Below are 25,052 nucleotides of genomic sequence, written 5' to 3' on the forward strand. Positions count from 1 at the left end.
TATTGCACAGAATTTTCCAGACACAGTATGAGAAAAGAAAGCTGTTATCATTTACTTGAAAGAGCTGGCCTGTCTAGCAACAGTGCTTATAAAATTACCACCTACTTTTAAAAAATTGTGTTTTACAAATGACTGCCAATAAGAATAAAGTTTCACTAAAAATAAGAAAATATCATCAAACACTTTTAATATACAAGAGCCAAGATAGTGCTACACCGGGTATTATACTGTGGCAATATTGCTACAGCTCCCTGACTTGTCCTTTAGAATAACAATTCTTTTTTCTCCAGGTACTTCCCGTAATCTGGGATTTCCTCTCTGGCATCAGCCTCAGTCTCACCCTGTACCACAGGAATTTTTCCCAGGCCTGACAATCCTGTCTCCACATTTGGAAATTCCAGAAATGTGTCCTCTCTTGCTTCTTTTGCTAAGAATTTATAGAGTCTAATAGGGCTTTTTTAGGAATTTATAGCTTAATAGAACTCAGCTATAATAACACATCTCCTAGAAGAGTTGCAAGATAATGCTGTAAGTTTGAAATGTCATCTTACATATAATAAATCATTTTCCTACGTGGCTAATTATTTAAGTCATTAATTTTTGTTTTGAAATACTTTCGAATTTATGGATAGAGTTACAAGAATAGTACAAAGAACATCCATAACACCCTCTGCCCATATTTATCAGATTCACAAATTCTGCCACATTTACATCTTCTCTCTCTCTGTACACACACACACACACACACACACACACACACACACACACACACACCTTTCCTGCACTCTTTGAGAGTTAGTTCCAAACATCGTGACCTTTTAAACTCTCAATTCTTCAGCACGTATTTGCTAAAAACAAGTACATTCTCTTACATAACTACAGTACAGTACAATTATAAAATTCAGGAAATCAGATACAACACTACAACCTAATGTACAATCCATATTCAAATTTTACCAATTGTGCCAATAATGTCTTCCGTAGATAATAATTTTCCTGATCCAAAACCACATATTATATGTAGTTGTCATGTCTCTTTATTTAATCTCCTTTATTCTGAAACAGTTTCTCAAACTTTATCATTCGTAACACTGACATTTTCAAAATGTTCAAGCCAGTTGTTCTATAAAATACCCCCCTCAATTCGTACCTGTCTGATATTTCTTCATGATTAGATGGAGATTATGAATTTTTGTCAGGAATACTAAATAGGCAATGTTGTATCCTTCTCAGCATGTCACATCTAGAGGCACATGATGTTGCTTTGTCCCAATTTTATTATTTTTTATTTTAAAAATTTATTTTCAACTCTGTATTTTGTTTACTTACCTTAAAGAATACCTATAAGACTGAGCCCCTACAGAAGTGTTAACTTAAAAGAAAATTACGGACCAAAATTCTAACCTCAGTAACAATTTTTCTAAAATATTAGTTCATCAGACTAATAAATAATTGAGTGGAGCAAAAGATAGGAAGACTAATTCCCTGCACTTTCATTCTTAGCAATGCTACTAACTTACTAATGAATCTTAGGCAAATTAATTAATCTCCCTGATTATGGTTTTCTATACTGATACTTTTTACAAAACAGTGTGGAATCCAGGCACAATTCCATTACATTCGCATATTGGCAATATTTATGAGCAAACAATGTATCCCTGTGAGGTACATTCTTTCTTTTCTATTTTATATAATGTAAATAAAGCCACATATTCACTTTTTCAAATGTACCTCAAGGCAACATTGAAAAAAAGTATAGTACTTTTTTTTTTTGTCTTGCAAGTATAGTTATGCTCCGAAGAAATCTAAGGAGTATTTTACTATAAAAGCATTGTCCTCCCATATGTATGCAAGATAATGATATTAAATAAACATTTAGTGCTAGTAAAAGCAAAAATGATTCCTTGAGCAGGACTATTAGAGTTGAGAGAAATGAAGAAAGCTCACTATAACAAATTCTCTCAGAGGTATCTTGTGTAGTATAATCATCACTGTTATCAAATCGTGCTTAACAACAAACTATATTTTCTCACAGTTTACATTATGTATCCAATAATAGGACTGTATAAAAGAAATAATTTACCCTCTGATTTGCAAATATCAAGAGAAGGAATCTTAAACTATAGTCCTGAAATTCAAATTAATTTCAATGCACCAAGAACCAGAATAACAGATTTCTAGGGTATTTACTACTAAACGTATTCTTTCAAATTCCAAAAATCTAGGCAAAATCCACAAACCCTTTCCACAGATTAGGAAAATGCATTTCCCCAAATAAGACACCATTCTACACACCACACGAGTCGAGTCTCAAAAGGAAGAGACCTCCGAGCCTCGGTTCATACAGGACACATACAGGTATTTCTTACAGCTCAGCAAGAAGTTTCTTAGAGAATTATAATGGGCTGATAAAAACTATCATGAATCACCTTTTATACTGGAATAAAATTATGGTGTTTTATATTTAATTAATGGAGTAACACTGTGTGTCATGGTTAAGCACAAGTCACTCTACATGGAAAGTAGTCCATGGAAAACCACTCAGCACATACAGTACTCAATAAACAGCAGCTATCTAGGAAATATATAAGCCAACAAACAATTATAATTACTTTTCATTTGGCCTCCAAGACAATGTATTCTCCTGGTTTTCCTCTTTACTCACTGGTTCTCTGTCCCAGTCTCTTTTGCAGGGTGTTCAATGTTGGTGCATCTAGGATTCTTTCTTTCTTTCTTTCTTTCTTTCTTTCTTTCATTCATTCATTCATTCATTCAATTTATTTATTTTTGCAGTACGCGGGCCTCTCACTGTTGTGGCCTCTCCCAGTGCAGAGCACAGGCTCCGGATGCGCAGGCTCAGCGGCCATGGCTCACAGGCCCAGCTGCTCCGTGGCATGTGGGATCTTCCCGGACCGGGCACGAACCCATGTCCCCTGCATTGGCAGGTGGACTCTCAACCACTGCGTCACCAGGGAAGCCCCTAGGATTCAGTCTTTAGACGTCATTTCTTCCCAATCAACAATCACTCCTTAAGTGATCATATTCATGTCTCCTATGCACCAATTCTCACATTCATATTTCTACCCTGACAATACCCTAAGTTCATCCACATATCCAACTGTCACCATAACATCCCCAACTGGATGCCTAACAGTCATTTCACACCTGATGTGCCCAAACAGAAATCCTGACTGTCCCTACAACCCCACTTATCCACTAGTCTTTCTCACCTCAATAAATAGTACCACATTCATCCAACTGCTTTCAAAACCCAGGAATAATCTTTGACTCTCTTCTTTCTTTCCCATTTCACATCCAAGTCCTATGAGTCAGGACAGTACCATTCCAAATTCATCCACTTCTACCACTTCTATTCTAGTCCAGCACCATCTTCCAATCCTGCCGTAGCCTCCTTGATATGGTCTTTCTAACATTTATGTCCACATACCTGTTCACTACTGTCCACTCAGCAGCCAAAGTTATCAAATCATACTGATCCCTTCTCAAAACCCTCTGAAGTTGCCCATCAAACTTAGAGCACAATTCAAATTCAAGGGTCTACAAATCTCTATAGTCTGAGCTTCTCCAGCCTTTTCTCCTGTATTCTCCCTTCCCTCGCTGTGCCTCAGCCAAAATGGCCTTCCTGCTGCTCCTCACACATAGCAAGCTATCTCTGCCTCAGGGCAGTCTTCCTTGATGCATATAGGTCTCTGCTCGGACAACAGAGAGGTTGTTCAATGCAAACAAAAACTACCTAGAAATGCAAACCAAAACTACAGTGAGGTATCACCTCACACCAGTCAGAATGGCCATCATCATAAAGTCTACATATAATAAACGCTGGAGAGGGTGTGGAGAAAAGGGAACCCTGCTGCACTGTTGGTGAGAATGTAAATTGAATCAGCCACTATGGAGAACAGTATGGAGGTTCCTTAAAAAACTAAAAATAGAGTAACCATATGATCCTGCAATCCCACCCTTGGGCACATATCCAGAGAAAACCATAATTCGAAAAGATACATGCACCCCAATGTTCATAGCAGCACTATTTACAATAGCCAGACATGGAAGCAACCTAAATGTCCAGCAACAGATGACTGGATAAAGAAGGTATGGTACATATATACAAGGGAATATTACTCAGACATAAAAAAGAATGTAATATTGCCATTTGCAGCAACATGGATGGACCTAGAAATTATCATACTAAGTGAAGTAAGTCAGGCAAAGGCAAATATCATATGATATCACTTATATGTGGAATCTTAAAAAATGATACAAATGAACTTATATACAAACAGAAATAGTTACAGATGTAGAAAATAAACTTATGGTTACCAGGGAGTAAGGGGGGAAGGGATAAATTGGAAGATTAGGATTGACATATACACATTACTATATATAAAACAGAAAACCAACAAGGTCCTACTATACACCACAAGGAACTGTACTCAATATTTCACAATAACCTATAAGGGAAAAGAATCTGAAAAAAAAATAGATATATTTGTATGTATAACGGAAACACTTTGCTGTACACCTGAAACTAACACAACATTGTAAATCAACTATACTTCAATTGAAAAAAAATCTACTCTAGCTAAAAATAACTGCCCCTGCCTTCTCCATCATGCTCCATATTGTCCTACTTCATTTTTGTCCATAGTATTATCCAATGTAACAGTGTATATTCATTTGTTTATTATCTGACTGCCTCCCCCAGTAGGGAGAGGTGAGGGATTATGCCTATTTATTGTCTGTCCGCCCTAGGCCTAAGGACTCTATCTTGTTCATTATTTTTTTTTCCAGTGTCTAGAATAATGTCTGGCATGCAATAGTTGCTCAATAAATTCTTATTGAAAAATTAATTGTTCTCAGAGAGTTGAAAGAATGATTAAGGTATCCAGAGGTGAATGGAGTTCATGAGAAAATATGAGACTTATAAAATAGTGAAAAGAGTAGAAAACGTGTCTTAGAGAGCAGACACGCACAGGACAGTGGAGAGTACGTACAAGATATCAGCAAATTTTCAGAGGAATAAAATACTCTGTAGGGTATAACTCTGAAAGCAGACTATAAGCACTGAGAACAAAAGTCAAAATCAATTTCTAAGTTTTTAAAGAATGGTCTGGTGTAAAGTAAACTGGGTATTGTAAAAAGCATCATACCAGGAAGCATCTTTCCTTTCCTTTTTTCTCCATTTGCTTTCATAGTGCCTCCCTGTCCCCCTCACCACTCTCTGTGTGAATATATACTATATATAATAGTTTCATTTTTCTATGTCTTAAGTCTTGGAGATTACCATCCTACATAACTTCACCATGTAGAATTCAGGTTATCTTTTAGTTACAGAATGTTTTCTTGGATTGGAATTTTAAACCTCAGGTCTGTTCCATTGTTTTGTTTTTCTTTTTCAGGGACTCCAATTATTCATATGATGGCTCTTCTTTGCCTTTCTTCCATTTCAACCACTTTCTCACTGACCATTTTTACTTGTTTCTTTAAATCCTTAACATTCTCATCACTGTTCTCCTGCCTTTCTTCAATGGTGCTTACTATACTTTCATTCAAATGTATTCTTCCTTTGATATCTTGTAATTCGGTCTGTTATTTCTACAAATAATAATAATAAAGCCTTTTTCTTTTCTGAGTCCAATCAACTTTCATTTCATTTCCGACTGGTTTGTGTTGGTCCATTTCTAACCTTAGTTCTTGGATTTATGATTCAAGGTGTATTTCATACGTTCATGTTTGAAGATATTTAATTCAGTTTAGAGTATCATGTTACAATTTTCTTCTCTTTCATGGTTGCTGTTCAGAGAGAAATTTCCATCAACTGAAATGTTTTGATTCTGCATTCTGTTTTAATCTTACAGTCCTTTCATAGAGATGAAGATTGATTACATTTCTGCATTTCATGGGCAAGGTGACAACATGCTCACTGGTTTACAAGATCTTCAGTTCTGGAGCACCCTCTTCTGTCTGAGTCATGAAGTGCAGTTTCTTTAAAGTCTGGCTTTTGTTCAGGGGCAGTGGAGGAAGTTATATTTTCTTCAGTTTTTTTTTTAATAGATCATTATTGGAGTATAATTGCTTCACAATACTGTGTTAGTTTCTTTTATCTGGTATTCTAGATTTCCCCACCTTGCTTCTTTTTGCCTTCACCAACAAGACTCCAAAGGATGCCTCTTCCTTACTTTCAAACTTGTTCATCCCTAGAAGCATTGCTTTTCCACAACTGCTACCTGTGTACTTTCAAGTTCCTTCCTCCTTACTCAGTGCTCTTATCTACCTGGAATCTCTTTCAATATTTTCACCCTTAGGATAGACACTTTCTTTTTCTAAGAGTGATTTTCTTTTTCTTTTTTTTTTTTTTTTTTTTTTTTTGGCCACACCATGCGGCTTGATGGATCTTAGTTCCCTGACCAGGGATTGAACCTAGGCCCCCGGAAGTGGAAGCAAGAAGTCCTAGCCACTGGACTGCCAAGGAATTCTAAGGGTGATTTTCGCACAGTCCCTTCCTGTCTCTTCCACATGGTTTTTCCAGAACTCCCTAACTGTCCACAGAGGCTCTCAGTAGGAACAGTGAGACAGTGCCACTAAACACTGACGTTGCTTTTCCACTTATAATAACTGAAGTTCAGACTGTCCTCTGTCTTCTAGTTCTGCTGAAGGTGAGGGATTTATGGGGTATAATTTGCTTTTTATTGGTCTGTACAGATTTTTGGCAGATGTAGAAGGAATTGAGATTTAGGCATCACAATTAATTACTTCAGCTACTTGTTCGTTTATCATTCCTAGTCAGATATTTCCTCCCTATGTCCGAAGTTAGATTTCTGGATTTACTGTTTAATCCTGTAGTGGATACTATAGTGGATACGTTGTGCTCCACCCGCATCACCTCTTAGAGCTGAGGCATCTATTTCCTCAGTTGCTGGGCATGATGACTGCTGTCTTCTCAAAGCCGTGCTTCCCACTAAGAGTGACCCTTGTCCAGGGGGAACTGCCTTATCCAAGGTTACACACCCGCTCTGTGTTGAAGCTGGCAGTCAAGGCTGGCTAATGCAAGGATATAAAGCTCAGGCCCTTTGCCTTAATTTGTGACCACTTTGAAGGGCCAATTCAGCTCCAGAGCTCCCTGTAGGATCAGCAATGACCTCAATTGTAACCTCACCTGGTTCAGCTTCTCTGTCTGCCCCATCCTACCTTCCCCACTTCCTTACAGCTGTATACCTTAAATGCACTCTTCAATATACATTCTGCAAACAATTCTATACCACACGGTATTTTCAGAGCATCCAACTTAAAGACAATCACCATCTGAAAAAAACTGTATTGAGTTATGAGATGGGCACTGTTATAAGTGCTTTGAATATGTTGTACACATTCACTTAATTCTCACATGGAGACTGTGAGGAAGATACTGTTATTTTCAACGTCATATATCAGAAACTCTTGGAGAAGATAAGTACCTTGCCTAAGTTAATAAATGGTCAAGGCAGGATTTGAACATAGGCACTCTGACTCAAAAGTGCATGCTCGGGCCTCCCTGGTGGCGCAGTGGTTGAGAGTCCGCCTGCCGATGCAGGGGATACGGGTTCGTGCCCCGGTCTGGGAGGATCCCACATGCCGCGGAGCGGCTGGGCCCGTGAGCCGTGGCCGCTGGGCCTGCGCGTCTAGAGCCTGTGCTCCGCAACGGGAGAGGCCACAGCAGTGAGAGGCCCACATACCGCAAAAAGAAAAAAAAAAAAAAAAAAAAAAAAAAAGTGCATGCTCTCTTGCCCACTTTACTGTACTGCCTCTTGTGCTAGCCTTGCACTCTCTGCTTCTCTGGTGTGACCCTGAGTGTGCCCAGTCTCTGCATTTTTTATGCCATGCTATGAAGCGTAGCCAGCACATGACACACATCAGGATGATCACAAGTATTAAGATGTTTTTATTTTTTAATGCATAATACTTCACTAGTGGATTGACCATAACATGAGCTGCTGAAGGTGGAATTCATTGATCCTATGAAGTTGTCTTTTAAAGCTTTTCATTCAAAACAGAGAAGAATGTTTGTACATCTAGCCTCTGGTCACTCAGTCCTATCACAGGATGACATTCCATTTGCACACATATATTAGCAGGTACATGTTAACAACCACTTCTCTATAGATTTGTTTTCTATCTCACCTCAAAGGAATACCAAAAAGATTATAACTTTTCTCCAAAGTTCTTACCTCCGTCTTGAAATTTGCTTAATCTTTCAAAATACGATGACATGGGGGCCTGAACGATATCGAGGATAGCCAGAAGTGTTCTTGTTAGCCTTAATAATTCACTGAAACTATAAAATCCAAAGTATATAAGATTCCGAGCCAAGTGGACCACCTTAATTTTAAAAAGGCGGGGAGAAGGTGAAAAAGAAAAGAATAACATTAGGAACGGAAATTAGCATTGACTTTTTATTATCTAAGTTAGTGCAGGTATTTCTCACTTTTCTAATTCTTTAATACCTAGGAATTGAAATACCTGTGAAAGCAACCACTGAACTCCAATTTAGTCAAGTTTACAATTAAATCCAAATAAGACCAGTTCATCAACCCTATCAAAGGCCTATGTGACAAGAAGATGAGGTATCTTGTCAACAGCCAGAAAGGAAGGGACAAGACAAGATGTTAGTTGTATCAGGGTGGTTAAAAGAGGTTTACATTAGAATGATTTACCTCTTATTTAAACATTAACTTACGTCAGTAGGATACCACTTAATAGTTACGTTAATGAATTACTTTAATAAATGAATATTATCTAAGAAATCTGTCTAGAAATATATGTTCCTTATGCCACTGTGTGGTCTCCTGGATACTATAGGACATACTAGGTGTGAGAGCCAGCTTCCAAGATGGCGCCCAATGTAGGGTCTCCTTCCACATTGCCCCAGGGTTAGTCAGTGTCTCCAATAGCATACAGCAGAAGTGATGACATGACAGTTTTAAGATTAGGTCATAGGAGATTGCAATTTCCAACTTGGGCTCTCTCTTTCCCTCTCTCTAATGGTTGTTCTGGGGGAAGCCAGGGGCCATACTGTAAGGACACTGAGGCAGCCTATGGAAAGGCCCACACGGCAAGAAGATAAGGTGTCTAGACAATAGCCCGCAAGCAAGTATAGCCGCCAGCAACCACACAAGTGATCTTAGAAGCAGATCATCTAACCCCAGATGACTGCAACCCCAATCAACAGCTTGTGAGACCCTGACTAGAACCATCTAACTAATAAGCCCTCTCAGATGCCTGACCCACAGAAACTGCAACCACAATCAACAGCTTGTGAGATCCTGACCTCATGAGAGATCCTGACCTAGAACTACCCAACAATAAGCCCTCCCAGGTTCCTGACCCACGGAAACTGTGAGATAATACATGCTTGTTGCTTTGGGCTGCTAAGTTTGGGGGTAATCTGTTACACACCAGTAGGCACCTAATACCCCAGATATCATGTAATGGCATCCTTTCTCTAGTTTTGTCCCTATACCCCCAAAGTGATATTATAACTGGAGGTATTTCAATTCAGTTTAATAAGGCTAAAAACATTACCTTCATGGAGATGAAAAAAATGTATCCAAACATTTTATAAATATGCAAAGCTGTCTTTGTTCATTAAATGCAATAAAGCTTACACAATAAATGAAACTAAAAAAATCAGAGTATCTAACAGATAATTATAAATAAAATATTTAGTATTCTATATCAGGTATAATTAAATCTATCTTTTAATCAGTGTCAGAGGGAATCATATGTTCATGAATTTAACTACCTAATTACTAAAACATCCTAAATATTAGAGGGAAAAAAATCTTTGATGTTCAATGTATCTAATTGCAGACAGCGTAAATTGAATAACCTCACGTATTAATTGTTTTAAACAATTACCTCAAATGTCAGTTTGTTTTTTTCTTTATCTCCAAAAGGAAAAGGCTGATTTACAACTTCTTTCAAATATTCTTCAACAAATTCCATTGTCAGTGCAAATTTCCTTTTCATATCATTTCTGGAAGAGTCTGTTATAGAATCATATCTATGAAGACAGAAAGAATTTAAAGGAAGTTAAATTGATTCTAATCACTTAAAATAGGAAAATATATATTTTTTGACCTCTTGACTTATTAGCTTGGGTAAATTAATTAACCTTCCTAGACTTTGTACCCTCATCTGTAAAATGGGGCTATTTTGAAATGAGTAATACATGTAAAGCATTTAAATCAGAGTCTACCATCGTTACTCCTTTTATTAATTGTTACTCCTTTTATTAACATGATTTCTGTTTATTGGTTTCCAGAATAACTTTTCTATTATCAAGAGTTGTCATTTTACTTTCCAAAAAGAGTATCTTGTTTGCATGTGGAAGATTAACAATCCAAGTCTGAATAAAGAAATGCCTTTCGTTATATTTCATTTCAAAACTGAAGATATTTGGGGGAGGGATGGATTGGGAGCTTGGGATTAGAAGATGCAAACTATTACATATAAAATGGATAAACAACTAGGTCCTACTGTATAGCACAAGGAACCACACTCAATATTCTATGATAAATCATAATGGAAAAGATGAAAAAGAATGTATACATATGTATAACCAAATCACTTTGCTATATAGTAGAAATTAACACAACACTGTAAATCAACTATACCTCAATAAAATAAATTTTTTAAAAATTGAAGACATAATCAAAATCATTGAGCTCATCACAATCAGGTGGGATTTATCCCATGGATGCAGGGATTCTTCAGTATACGCAAATCAATCAATGTGATACACTATATTAACAAATTGAAGAATAAAAACCATATGATCACCTCAATAGATGCAGAAAAACTTTTTCACAAAATTCAACACCCATTTATGATAAAAATTCTCCAGAAAGTGGGCATAGAGGGAACCTACCTCAACATAATAAAGGCCATATATGACAAACCCACAGCAAACATCATTCTCAATGGTGAAAAACTGAAAGCATTTCCTCTAAGATCAGGAACAAGACAAGGATGTCCACTCTCAACACTAATATTCAACATAGTTTTGGAAGTCCTAGCCACGGGAATCAGAGAAGAAAAAGAAACAAAAGGAATACAAAGTGGAAGAGAAGAAGTAAGACTGTCACTGTTTGCAGATGACATGATACTATACATAGAGAATCCTAAAGATGCCACCAGAAAACTACTAGAGCTAATCAATGAATTTGGTCAAGTTGCAGGACACAAAATTAATGCACAGAATCCCTTGCATTCCTATACACTAATAATGAAAAATCTGAAAGAGAAATTAAGGAAACACTCCCATTTACCACGGCAACAAAAAGAATAAAATACCTAGGAATAAACCTACCTAGGGAGACAAAAGAACTATATGCAGAAAACTATAAGACACTGATGAAGGAAATTAAAGATGATACCAACAGACGGAGACATATATACCATGTTCTTGGATTGGAAGAATCAATATTGTGAAAATGACTCTACTACCCAAAGCAATCTACAGATTCAATGCAATCCCTATCAAACTACCACTGGCATTTTTTACGGAATGAGAACAAAAAATCTTAAAATTTGTATGGAGACACAAAAGACCCCAAACAGCCAAAGCAGTCTTGAGGGGAAAAAAATGGAGCTGGAGGAATCAGACTCCCTGACTTCAGACTATACTACAAAGCTACAGTAATCAAAACAATATGGTACTGGCACAAAAACAGAAACATGGATCAATGGAACAAGATAGAAAGCCCAGAGATAAACCCACGCACCTATGGTCAACTAATCTATGACAAAGGAGGCAAGGACATACAATGGAGAAAAGACAGTCTCTTCAATAAGTGGTACTGGGAAAACTGGACAGGTACATGTAAAAGAATGAAATTAGAACACTCCCTAACACCATACACAAAAATAAACTCAAAATGGATTAGAGACCTAAATGTAAGACTGGGCACTATAAAACTCTTAGAGGAAAACATAGGAAGAACACTCTTTGACATAAATCACAGCAACATCTTTTTTGATCCACCTCCTAGAGTAATGGAAATAAAAAGAAAAATAAACAAATGGGACCTAATGAAACTTCAAAGCTTTTGCACAGCAAAGGAAACCATAAACAAGATGAAAAGAGAACCCTCAGAATGGGAGAGAATATTTGCAAATGAATCAACAGACAAAGGATTAATCTCCAAAATATATAAACAGCTCATGCAGCTCAATATTAAAAAAAACAAACAACCCAATCCAAAAATGGGTGGAAGACCTAAATAGACATTTCTCCAAAGAAGACATACAGATGGCCAAGAAGCACATGAAAAGCTGCTCAACATCACTAATTATTAGAGAAATGCAAATCAAAACTACAATGAGGTATCACCTCACTCCAGTTAGAATGGGCATCATCAGAAAATCTACAAACAACAAATGCTGGAGAGGGTGTGGAGAAAAGGGGATCCACTCACACTGTTGGTGGGAATGTAAATTGATACAGCCACTATGGAGAACAGTATGGAGGTTCCTTAAAAAACTGAAAATAGAATTACCATATTATCCTGCAATCCCACTACTGGGCATATACCCTGAGAAAACCATAATTCAAAAAGACACATGCACCCCAATATTCAATGCAGCACTATTTACAATAGCCAGGTCATGGAAGCAATGTAAATGCACATCGACAGACAAATGGATAAAGAAGATGTCGTACATATATACAATGGAATATTACTCAGTCATAAAAAGGAAAGAAATTGGGTCATTTGTTGAGACGTGGATGGATCTAGAGACTGTCATACAGAGTGAAGTAAGTCAGAAAGAGAAAAACGAGTATCGTATATTAACGCATTATGTGGAACCTAGAAAAATGGTACACACGAACCGGTTTGCAGGGCAGAAGTTGAGACGCAGATGTAGAGAACAAACGTATGGACACCAAGGGGGTAAAACCGCGGGGGGATGGGTATGGTGGTGTGATGAATTGGGCAATTGGGATTGACATATATACACTGATGTGGATAAAACTGATGACTAATAAGAACCTGCTGTATAAAAAAATAAATAAAATTTAAAAATTTAAAAAAAAAAGAAATTTTTCCAATCATACTCATGAATCGTGATCTTTGTGGGGATTTCTGTCCAGAGCCTCGCATAGCGAACAGGCACCACAGACTCCTGGGGATCCCGGTCAACATGCATGTGCAGCATAAGGCGACAAAAAGATGCTCGGAGGTCAAAGGGCAGGCTCTCGTCTGACATACACCGCAGGATCAAATCAACAGAGAGCTGCATAGAAATCTGGTTTATGGCCAGATACTGGCGATCCAAGCACATCCTTGCAAAGAGATTTAGCTGGTACCTTAAAAATATTAAACATATTACATTATTTGTCTTATCTGGATAAAGTTCATAAATATTAGTATCAATCACCATCTACTTTTATGATTCCAATATTTCCCAGTGTAGGTGATAACTGGAGTCAAACTCCTCTGGTAGTAGGTTAAGTGATCAAATGACAACACACAGATGAAATCACCTCTATGCCCATTCAGTTGCAACTTCTCTTACTTGTTCCAGCAACATATATCTGGTGGAGAGTGTCATTAGGCTCTCAGTTCTCGGTTTCCTGGGTCTGCAAATACACTAAGCCTGTAGGCTATGGACAACAGCTCACATGAAACCATGTCTCTCTGCCTTTCCCAGGCTCACTCAGCTCCAGGCTCTGGTATCTACACTCCAAGGGTAGACCCACTCAGTTCTCAAACCAAATGTGATCAATCCAAAGGCATCAGTACACTTGGATTCATCAGCCTCCGAGATCCAGAAAGTAGCCTTTGGCTTTGTAGCTGTAGCTACAGAAACCAGGGAACACAGTGAATTCTCTGCCTTTCTCAGATTCCTGTCCTTTGGGCCCAAAGTTGCCCAAGGGCTTCTGCCTTGGGTTTCCAAGCCTTAGACTCAAAAATGCCAGCTAGTTTCTTGCTCCCAGTATACTGACCACCAGCAACTACCATTGAAATTTTGACTGCCATATGCCCCTGCTGAACTTTCACAGCTAAAGACACCAGTTTCTCTGAAGCCCTAGGTCTCCACATAATCACAAGTAGTATATACATAACTACTGGCTAACTTTCTCTGAGGCCACCCCTACAACCGGATCAGCTTCCCCAACCATAATTTCACCTCCCTCTCAACTCGATTACCTAGGTACCAACACGTCTCTCATCTGTACCCACACCAGTCAACAAGAGGAAAAAATCCTTTGCTGCACAACAGTTCCAAACTAGTGGAAAATTAGAAAATTGCAAGTGGTATATGTGGAAAACACAGATGTTTACATTTATTGTGAGTATTTTAAATAATACTAAATATTTCAGCTACCCTAGTTCTGACACAACTTCTTAAATTTCTTCTTCATAGATACCAAACTTTTAGAGATGTCAGAGAATCAGCTCTCAATGAATATGTGAGACTGAGAATTACAATTCTCTACAATACTTAACCTGTAGTAGGTAAGAACTTCTAAATCAGCCTTGGTGCCTTCTTTTGCTTCCTGAGCAAGGTGCCTGATAGCTTTGCCATGAGGTTCCTTGTTGCTGTCAATCCAGTAGAGCCAAACTTCTTCCTCATCAATGTCATCTGAAAGGATGGCGCTCTCCATGGGGTTGTCTCCTTGCATTGAGACCAGCCTTGAAATAAATAACACACACAAAATCCATGAACAAGCTCATTCAGAAACATGATAAGGAACTGTACTGCTTACAAATAATGAACAGAAAAGGATGTCTCCATCATCGGGGCTTACTTAGTTTGAATGAGAATATCTGCATTGCCTGGGCTCAACATAAATTTGCAGATGAGTTCTTGAGTTACGGGTATAGCGGTGGTATTAGACACACAGAGATCTGATAAATAATCCAAAAACCTGACAAGAGAAAAAATTAAATTGATCATTAACAAAAAGCATGTTATAAAATCATCCCCCCAAATATACTTTGAGATATAATGAAACTGAGTTTCTAGATATATTTTTAACATTATTTCCATGCAACATTTTTCTAATGTGTTGCTTATCTACTGCACCATTAGAAACAAATTAAATATCCAATTATTTGTATTTAGGACAAATCTTGTTTCCAAAAATGATAGGTTTGCTTTTATTTATTTGGTGATATTCATCCCACAGCACTGTGACTTGTTATATTTACAATATCAAAACAAAGCCAGATCAAAGCTAATGTTGTACTGAGTAAAACAAACATACAGCACATACTTAATCAACGTGAATATGGCCTGGTCAAGTCCGAGGCCCAATTCTACCTTCTAACACTTATTTGCTTGCTAATTAAGAAAATTTTGTCAATCTGTTTGACATTTCTGCATTCATTTCTCCCAGATAAGGGAGCATGGTATAAGAGACAGGGTACTTGATGTGGAGTCAGAAACTCTAAATTCTGTTCCTAGTTGGTTTCTAGGCTTCTATTTTCTCATCTCTAAAATGTGGATAATGTTATATGACCAGTGTACTTCAAGAGAATGTGCAAGGGTTTAAATGAGGCAATGTATTGAATTGAATGAAATATGAATATATTTTGAAAAACTATGGGGTACTATAAAAACACAAGTTATCAGAGTGAAAATCAATTACACTTAAATACGTCTATAAAGGGTTTTGATCTCCTATGAGATAATAACTGTTTATGGTACATAATTATTATAGCAATAAGCGCAACACTGTTTTGTCCATGAAACAATTCGAACTTTAACAAAGTTCTAAAAATAAAGCAAAAAGCCACAGTCCCCACAAGAAAAGAATACTGCATGAACCACTTCAAACCTTGGCTCCCGATTTCTCCTGAGTAAACTAACAAATGTTTCTATTTCTTTTGCTGTGATGTGTTTCTCTAGTAGTTTTCTGTTGTTGTGCAACAAAGCTGTGATGGTATCTTCTGCCAAAATATCATAGCCAATCTGGGACTGCATGACACAGAAATTCTTAGCAATATATTCCTACAAAGGAGAAAGACTGTCAGAATGCACTGACAAAGAGCTCAGAAATAACAGGTTCTATTAGGGTCAGCAACATTTATTAATTTATTCATAACAGAACACTCGCTAAAAATTATTGTTAAAGAAGAGCAAATAAATAATTCTTTAGTAAATAGGATACTTGAGGAAGGAAATGGAAATATATTCGCATATACCTCATTCAAATTATAACAGAAAATTACGTGCCTAGTAATAATTTTTCATATGGGTGCTTACACTCTTACAAGTGAGAAAAACAAAAGTAAACTGAGTTAAAATGACAATTTTTTTATGACATGGTAAGTAATGATTTCACCAGTATAACAGATGCCTTTCTTCGAACACTCACTAAGAGCTATAACCTAGGATTCTGGCATAATTATAGAAACAAAAATGACTCTTTGACATTTGGTTCATGAAGCATGACGATCCCAGGTGAACTGAGCTGATTTCTTTTTTGTACATATACCACAATGACCTATTAAATCTCTTTAAAATAATGATAAAATTTCATAGCACTTTTTGTCTTTAAAAAGCTATCCAAGGGCTTCCCTGGTGGTGCAGTGGTTGAGAGTCCGCCTGCCGATGCAGGGGACATGGGTTCGTACCCCGGTCCGGGAAGATCCCACATGCCACGGAGCAGCAGGGCCCGTGAGCCATGGCCGCTGAGCCTGAGCATCCGGAGCCTGTGCTCCACAACAGGAGAGGCCACAACAGTGAGAGGCCCGCGTACCGCAAAAAAAAAAAAAGCTATCCAACAAGATAATGTGATTGATCACTTTATTGACCAGATCCATTCATCCAAGACATATTTCTGGAAAGCCATTCCAGGTACTGTTTGCGAGACTAGGGATGCAGCAGTAAGACAGATAAGCTCCCATAGAGCTTACATCCTAGTGAGGAGGGGCAGTCAATGAGGTAGTAAATAGGATCATTCTACATGTTGAGAAGTGAAATGAAACAAACAGAGGGATGGAAAAAGGTGACAACTTGAGATGGGGTAGACTCTTGAAGAGGGGACATTTGACCTACGATAGAAATGATGGAAATGATAAAAAGGAGGCAGCCATGGGGAGCGAAGCTGTCGAGCAGTGGGAGTACCAAGTGGAAGGCTCTGTAATGGTGGAACCCAGTCTTCGGAGTTCTGTAAACACAAGGTGGCCATTGTGGCTGGAGTACAGTGAGTGAGCAGAAAGCAAGAGCTGACGTGGGAGGTGAGGCCCTTGCGAGCCACGGTGAACACAGAAACATTCATTCCTAGAGCAAGAGAAAGCCACTGGCGAGCTTCCCTCATGCATGGTTCCATCTGCTCCTTCTTCCCACCACCTCGCCTCTCTTCCAAGCCACGTCTCAGCCAACCACAGAACTGGTAGGCTTAACCCCGTCCACAACCCAAAGTTTTCACTTCAATTTCTTGGGGATTCTCCTTGGGGATTTTTTCTATGATGGGAAAATTTATTGATTAGAAAGTGTTTTTGCCTTAAGATTTACTGGAACCTACCTGCTCCTTGAAAATGATACTGGTTGCATAAATCTCATTATATTCTAGGCAGCAATTCTGTGGCCTTTTTCAAAATGATGGTTTTGTATATTGAGTACCAGTTAAGTAAAGTAAATGTCTTCTATTAGTGTATCATTTTAAAGATATGTATTAATTTATACGCTTGTACGACTATTGTAATCAGACCCTGCTATAAGGCAAACCTCCAAGATGTTTGATAAATAGATCAAGATGTCAGTAAATAATCAATCGAAATTAGAGGTGTTTCCAAATTCTATAAATAACAATAAACAGAAACTCAACATGAAAGACTTGGGTTAGTACTAAATCACAAAAGAATTCCCTATTAGGACTCTAAAAATATAGGTGAGGATAAAGGAGAAGAAGGAATTATCCAAAAAGTAGAAAGTCTTTCTGCTCATGCTTTATTTTATTATTATTATTATTTATTTTTGGCTCCATTGGGTCTTCATTGTTGCACACCGGCTTTCTCTAGTTGCAGCGAGTGGGGGCTACTCTTCATTGTGGTGCTTGGGCTTCTCATTGCGGTGGCTTCTCTTGTTGCGGAGCATGGGCTCTAGGCACACGGGCTTCAGTACTTGCGGCACGTGGGCTCAGTAGTTGTGGCTCACGGGCTTAGTTGCTCCGTGGGATCTTCCTGGACCAGGGCTCAAACCCATGTCCCCCTGCATTGGCAGGTGGATTCTTAACCACTGCACCACCAGGGAAGTCACTCCTCAGGACACCAGGCATGCGAGTCCCCAGCTTAGACAGGGAGGAGTGAGAAAGAACTTTGTGCCAGACCTCGAGGGACTGGGAAAAGACACCAATTGAGATGTGCTGCCTGGACAATCTACTAGGTACTAGCAGGACAGCCAAACCAAGGATATCCGGTGCTGAAGCACAGGGCAGTGCTGTGGAAAGCGGGTCCACAGGACCCTCCCAAAGACTGAGTACAACGGAGGACATGCACATTAGGGGGTCCCATGGTTCTGAGGGTACCAGGTAAACCCTGTAGATCTATTGATTTTTTCAGTTAAATCAATCTCTCTCACAGACTATTGCATGTAGTGTGGAGTGGAGGCCTGTCTAGCAAAGTAGATCTTTCTAGGCCCGAGAAGGGAAATGAGGCCACAGAGTGACCGCCAGTCCCACCCTCATCCCTGACCTCCGCTGAATAACGTGGCCCTGGTATCTGGGGCTTCTCGGAAGCTGACTCTCTGAGTGCTGTCTGTCATTTGACATTCTGGAACTTAATTTTCCTTCCAATAAAACAACATAACTCTACCTACATTACCTTGCCATCTTAAAGGAATGCAATGAAGTTCAGAAAAATAATTCCAATGACAAGCAGTTTCAATTGGGAGGAAAAATGTTTATAACTAGGATTATATTAAAAAGCATTTAAGAATCTGTTTATATTGTCTGCTTCCTCACTCTTGTCCTTGTCAAATTATTTATCTTCTGGTTAATCTGTTTTACATATTCTTTTTAGACTTTTTCTTAAGCTTTAAACTGAATTTCAAAAAAAATGTATTTTCACACTCTTTTTTAAGCAATTTTTTTTCTTGCCAAATAACTTTTAGACTACTTTAGAGGCAGTACTATGATTATTAAGAGCCTGGGTTTGAATACTGGCTCCAGTCAAAACTGTGTATTCTTTGGCAATTGACTTAACCTCTCTGTGCCTCAGTGCTTCATCTTAACTCAGTATTAACCAAGTTATGTTGTGAAAAGTGCTTAGAACAGAGCCTGGTAAAATGTAAGCACTCAGTAAATACTACTAACTATTCCCAAATAACCTACAGCCTCCAGGCCTGATAACCTAGCCCCTCCATGGCTCAGCCCTACCTGCCTTCCCAGCTTTCTCTTACAGCATCCTTCCCCAGGGACCAAACTCATCAGTGAAGTTTACAAACTATGTACTCATCTCTCCAACTGGCTAAGAGAAACATGGGACACTAATGTACCAAACGATCATTAACTGACAGCAATGTTATACTCAGCAAATGTGTATTATTGAGCACATTGCAAAATATTATATATATTTTAAGACAAAACTGAGACTTAAAAGAAACTTCACTTGCAGTTGCGAACTTTTTATCTATATCCCTGGACACACCTGGGTTCCCTGTCCTCCACAATTAGGAATGTCTTGGGATGAAAGTGCCCTTTCTAGGATCCATCATTCTCTTTTCAGAAATATCTCTTCACTAAAATGCTTGTTCCCATACAATTTCTGAAAATGATTTTCATCCAACCCAAATGCTTCTTCGCCAAGTGCTCTTCCTGGGTTCCCCCAGCTGAGCTCCTCTCTCCTGAATTCCCACAATGCTCTCCTATCTCTCCTGTCCCCTCTATGCCTCTACCTTATGTTTCAGATGTACATGTCATACCTTTTCCACCAGACAATGAACTCTTTGGCCTACACACAGCGATTTGGTACCGCACATGCTCCTAGAAATGCCAAAAAATGTCTCATTCCTCTTTACATAACATATCCAGCATGCCTCCTGCCCAGCAGGAGCTAATACCACGCACATACAAGACATCCTCCCTTGACAATTCTAACTTACGTGGAAGAATAAATACATATGTCAGCTCAAATACATTTTAGGTCATGTTTGTGTGTTGCCGATATAAAACATTGCATTGCAAAGCAGAATTTCCCGTTCCTATTTAAATGTCTTAGAACAGTAACCAAAGAACTTTGCCCATACTTTAGATGTTAAACAGAGGTAAAAAGGAGAGCCACCCTCCACCTGATTTTTCCGGTAGTCTTGCTGTGAATGTCTCAGCACACGGTAGCACAGCCTCAGCATGTACTTGTAGGGGGCATATCTTTGATCCCCTAGATCTTCAAGTCTCAGCATTGAGCCTTCTCCTGCTTTCTCCTTAAAGGGTGCTTTCAGAATCCCAAATACCTATCAGGAAAAATAAACAACCGCTTATTCTGATGAATGGAGGTGCACGTTTTGCAACATTGCAATAAACAGTGTGGTTATTACACACCGACTGGAAAACACTTTTGTAATATTTGAATAGAATTAACATAAAGTAAAAAAAGAAAAGATTTTTTTAGGATACAAGACCAACATATTAAGGGACAGAAAAATACTGGTAAAAGGATTCCCTAAGTTGAATGACAAAAACAATATTTAAATAAAATGCTTAATTTTGTTTAGAAATTCTATTTTATTAAAATAAAAATATAAAGATGTTAGGTTGTACCAAGTTACATGAACATATTCAGATGAACTAAAATATAGTTTGATTTCGATAGGCTTTATAATTCTATTATTTTCTATAACTTTCTAAAATCAAAATAATATAAGGAAAATATTTACTTTTCATCTGAAACTGACATCAAAAAACTACCTCCAAATATTGCTTTTAAACCTCTTCATAAAAGAATTAATTTATTGTTTCTATACATAAAGATGTGGCCAAATCAATGAATGCATAAGCATTCAAAACAAATAAGGAGCCATATCGGCAGCTGGTGATAACCAGTGACTCAGATTCTTCTTGTAAGAAGATTAGCAGTTGGGAAGTATTTAAAAATCACTAAGGAACATAATTCTTTTAGGCAGCAAGACAGCAGGTAGGATCACCTGGAGATGAACTGGTGGAATGAGCAAATTGTTTATGAAAGAGCACCTAGGCAAAGATATGAGGAGTCATACAAGAAAGCGAAATGGAATGGAATTATCCTTTGTAGTTCATGAAATATAACATGAATTAAAGTTTCTTCAGTAATTCTATATTCACTAAACCTTGAATTTTACTATTTATAATACTAAAGTAAAATGTTTGACATATGTTGGTTGAAATAATATTAATAAATCATTCAAGGTCCTAAAAGTCCTTGAAATCAAATGTTTTATACAAAAGAAATGCTAATGTCAGAAAAGGCTTTGTCTCATTAGATTTGCAATCTTTACTTTCTTTGAGAAAAATGTTGATTTTATATACTCAGACAATCCGCTATAGAATATTAATTGACAATATGTCTACTGTCTTCCTTTCCCAACTCCACAAGAACATGTATATTAATAACATAAATTTTATTTAAGTATCTTCCTTCAGTCCACAATTAATGCAGAAGCCCATTACTTTATATAATAATTATCAGAATAAAAAGAATGCACGAAGGTAGGCATGTCCAAATGTGCATATTATTAAGGAGTAAATTAATTTACTGGCATGTTATGAACAATTTCAGGAAGACATAGCATAGAAGCAGCTCTAGATTTTCAGGGAAAAAACTAGAATATTGTATAGAGCACTTGAGAGCTGATGAATAGACTGCCCTACTTTTCGAAGAAACAAAGGGAAAAAGGTAGGAAGCAAATGGAGATGGCAGCTTTCAAGTTCCCCTGGAAATTGTACTTAAAAAAGCATTACAGCATATTTTCTGGAGACAGTCTGACCACATAGGTTTTTAAAGGTCTGTGATAGGCTGTCTCCAAGATGGCCCCAGTGATCCCTGCCTCCTGGAATTATACTCGTATGGAATACTGTCTTCTTGACTGTGGGCTGGATTTGTTGACTCACTTCTAACTAAGAAACAAGGTAGAAATGATGAGATGTTACTTCTAAGATTAGGTTACAAGAAAACTATGGCCTCCATCTGAAGGCCCTCTCTTGCTCTGTCCTGGATCTCTCACTTCCAAGGAAAGCAAACTGCCAGCTCTTGAGGCAGCCCTGTGCGGAGGCCCATGCCAGTGAGCTGGGAAGTGAATCCTCTCCCATTTGAGCCTCGAGCTAACTGCAGTCCAGCCAGCACCTTGATTGCAGCCTGTGAAACACCCTGAGCAAGAATTGTCCACCTAAACTACCCCCAGATTCCTAATCTGCAGAAACTGTAAGTATCTGCTTTGAGACACTAAGTTTTGGGGTAACTTGTTACACATCAAAAGATAATGAGTACAAGAACTTTCCCGATACTATGATTCAAAATGATAAAATATGAAAAATTAGTACATGGAAACATTCACCTGTGCCAATATGTTTTGTTCCCTCATTAATTTCTGACGTTCTCTGTTTGGCTTGGTGATTACCACATCCAGAACGTCTTGTCCATTGTTAGGTACATCAGCAACAAAGAAGATAAGGTCTTCCAATAATTTGGTCACAAACCTATCATAAAATGAAAAGGAAACATTATGGTGTGCTTAATTTGGGAAATATATTTAAATAAACACTAAGAACTAAAACACTACAAAAGTGAAAGTATTTTATAATAGTTATTTAATTAACAAAATACCTAATGCAGTTAATATTTCCTTAAATCTTTATGAAGACCATCCCTTTTTCAGTTCCTTCAACCCCACCCCACCTCCAGCTCCAATCAAGTATCTGGAAACACAGCTATGAAATAAAACCCTGTTGAGTCCCAAAAACAGATGTGTTGAGAGCATTTCACCTATCCACAGATACTCTTCCATGACTGACTACCAAAGAAGAGTATTTCTGCTTTAAGGGAAAACAGCTAAACTAAATTCCTTTTTTATTATTTATTTATTTTTCTTATTAGTCATTCATTTTATACACATCAGTTTACACATATGAACCCCAGTCGCCCAATTCATCACACCATCACCCCCACTACCCCGCCGCTTTCCCTGCTTGGTGTCCATACGTTTGTTCTCTACATCTGTGTCTCTATTTCTGCCCTGCAAACTGGTTCATCTGTACCATTTTTCTAGGTTCCACATATATGCGTTAATATAAAATGTTTGTTTTTCTCTTTCTGACTTACTTTACTCTGTATGACAGTCTCTAGATCCATCCACGTCTCTACAAATGACCTAATTTCGTTCCTTTTTACAGCTGAGTAATATTCCATTGTATACATGCACCACATCTTCTTTATCCAATCGTCTACTGATGGGCATTTACGTGGCTTCCATGACCTGGCTATTGTAAATAGTGCTACAACGAACATTTTGGGGTGCATGTGTCTTTATAAATTATGGTTCTCTCTGGGTATATGCTCAGTAGTGGGAAGGTTGGGTCATATGGTAATTCTATTTTTAGTTCTTTAAGGAACCTCCAAACTGTTCTCCATAGTGGCTGTATCAATTTACATTCCCACCAACAGTGTAAGAGGGTTCCCTTTTCTCCATACCCTCTCCAGCATTTGTTGTTTGTAGATTTACTGATGATGCCCATTCTAACTGGTGTGAGGTGATACCTCACTGTAGTTTTGATTTGCATTTCTCTAATAATTAGTGATGTTGAGCAGCTTTTCATGTGCTTCTTGGCCATCTGTATGTCTCTTTGGAAAAATGTCTATTTAGGTCTTCTGCCCATTTTTGGATAGAGTTGTTTGTTTTTTTAATATTGAGCTGCATGAGCTGTTTATATATTTTGGAGATTAATCCCTTGTCCAATGATTCATTTGCAAATATTTTCTCCCATTCTAAGGGCTGTCTTTTCTTCTTGTTTATGGTTTTCTTTACTGTGCAAAAGCTTTGAAGTTTCAATAGGTCCCATTTGTTTATTTTTGTTTTTATTTCCATTACTCTAGGAGGTGGATCAAAAAAGGTCTTGCTGTGATTTATGTCAAAGAGTGTTCTTCCTATGTTTTCCTCTAAGAGTTTTATAGTGCCCAGTCTTACATTTAGGTCTCTAATCCATTTTGAGTTTATTTTTGTGTATGGTGTTAGGGAGTGTTCTAATTTCATTCTTTTACATGTACCTGTCCAGTTTTCCCAGCACCACTTATTGAAGAGACTGTCTTTTCTCCATTGTATGTCCTTGCCTCCTTTGTCATAGATTACTTGACCATAGGTGCATGGGTTTATCTCTGGGCTTTCTATCTTGTTCCATTGATCTATGTTTCTTTTTTTGTGCCACTACCATATTGTCTTGATTACTGTAGCTTTGTAGTATAGTCTGAAGTCAGGGAGTCTGATTCCTCCAGCTCCGTTTTTTTCCCTCAAGACTGCTTTGGCTATTCGGGGTCTTTTGTGTCTCCATACAAATTTTATGATGATTTGTTCTAGTTCCGAAAAAAATGCCATTGGTAATTTGATAGGGATTGCATTGAATCTGTAGAATGCTTTGGGTAATATAGTCATTTTCACAATATTGATTCTTCCAATCCAAGAACATGGTATATCTCTCCATCTGTTGGTATCATCTTTAATTTCTTTCATCAGTGTCTTATAGTTTTCTGCATACAGGTCTTTTGTCTCCCTAGGTAAGTTTACTCCTAGGTATTTTATTCTTTTTGTTGCAATGGTAAATGGGAGTGTTTCCTTAATTTCTCTTTCAGATTTTTCATCATTAGTGTATAGGAATGCAAGAGATTTCTGTGCATTAATTTTGTGTCCTGCAACTTGACCAAATTCATTGATGAGTTCTAGTAGTTGTCTGGTGGCATCTTTAGGATTCTCTATGTATAGTATCATGTCATCTGAAAAGTGACAGTATTACTTCTTTTCCAATTTGTATTCCTTTTATTTCTTTTTCTTCTCTGATTGCCATGCCTAGCACTTCCAAAACT

At 37.8% G+C, this 25,052-nt stretch overlaps 1 protein-coding gene across 1 annotated transcript in view; it reads right to left on the minus strand.

The window, feature by feature from the left end:
* Positions 1-25,052, minus strand: part of ITPR2 (inositol 1,4,5-trisphosphate receptor type 2) — a 534,949-nt gene that overhangs the window by 340,243 nt on the left and 169,654 nt on the right. Inside the window, exons 14-21 of the mRNA XM_081250074.1 lie at positions 22,537-22,678; positions 20,299-20,460; positions 15,845-16,017; positions 14,813-14,932; positions 14,511-14,696; positions 13,115-13,366; positions 9,913-10,057; positions 8,223-8,373 (exon numbers count right to left, since the gene is read on the minus strand). Coding sequence (XP_081106200.1) covers positions 8,223-8,373; positions 9,913-10,057; positions 13,115-13,366; positions 14,511-14,696; positions 14,813-14,932; positions 15,845-16,017; positions 20,299-20,460; positions 22,537-22,678 — 1,331 coding nt within the window. The remainder of the gene's footprint in view (positions 1-8,222; positions 8,374-9,912; positions 10,058-13,114; positions 13,367-14,510; positions 14,697-14,812; positions 14,933-15,844; positions 16,018-20,298; positions 20,461-22,536; positions 22,679-25,052) is intronic.

Source organism: Mesoplodon bidens, assembly GCF_964165515.1.
Source record: "Mesoplodon bidens genome assembly, chromosome: 11".
In the NCBI taxonomy this organism is placed as follows: Eukaryota; Metazoa; Chordata; class Mammalia; order Artiodactyla; family Ziphiidae; genus Mesoplodon; species Mesoplodon bidens.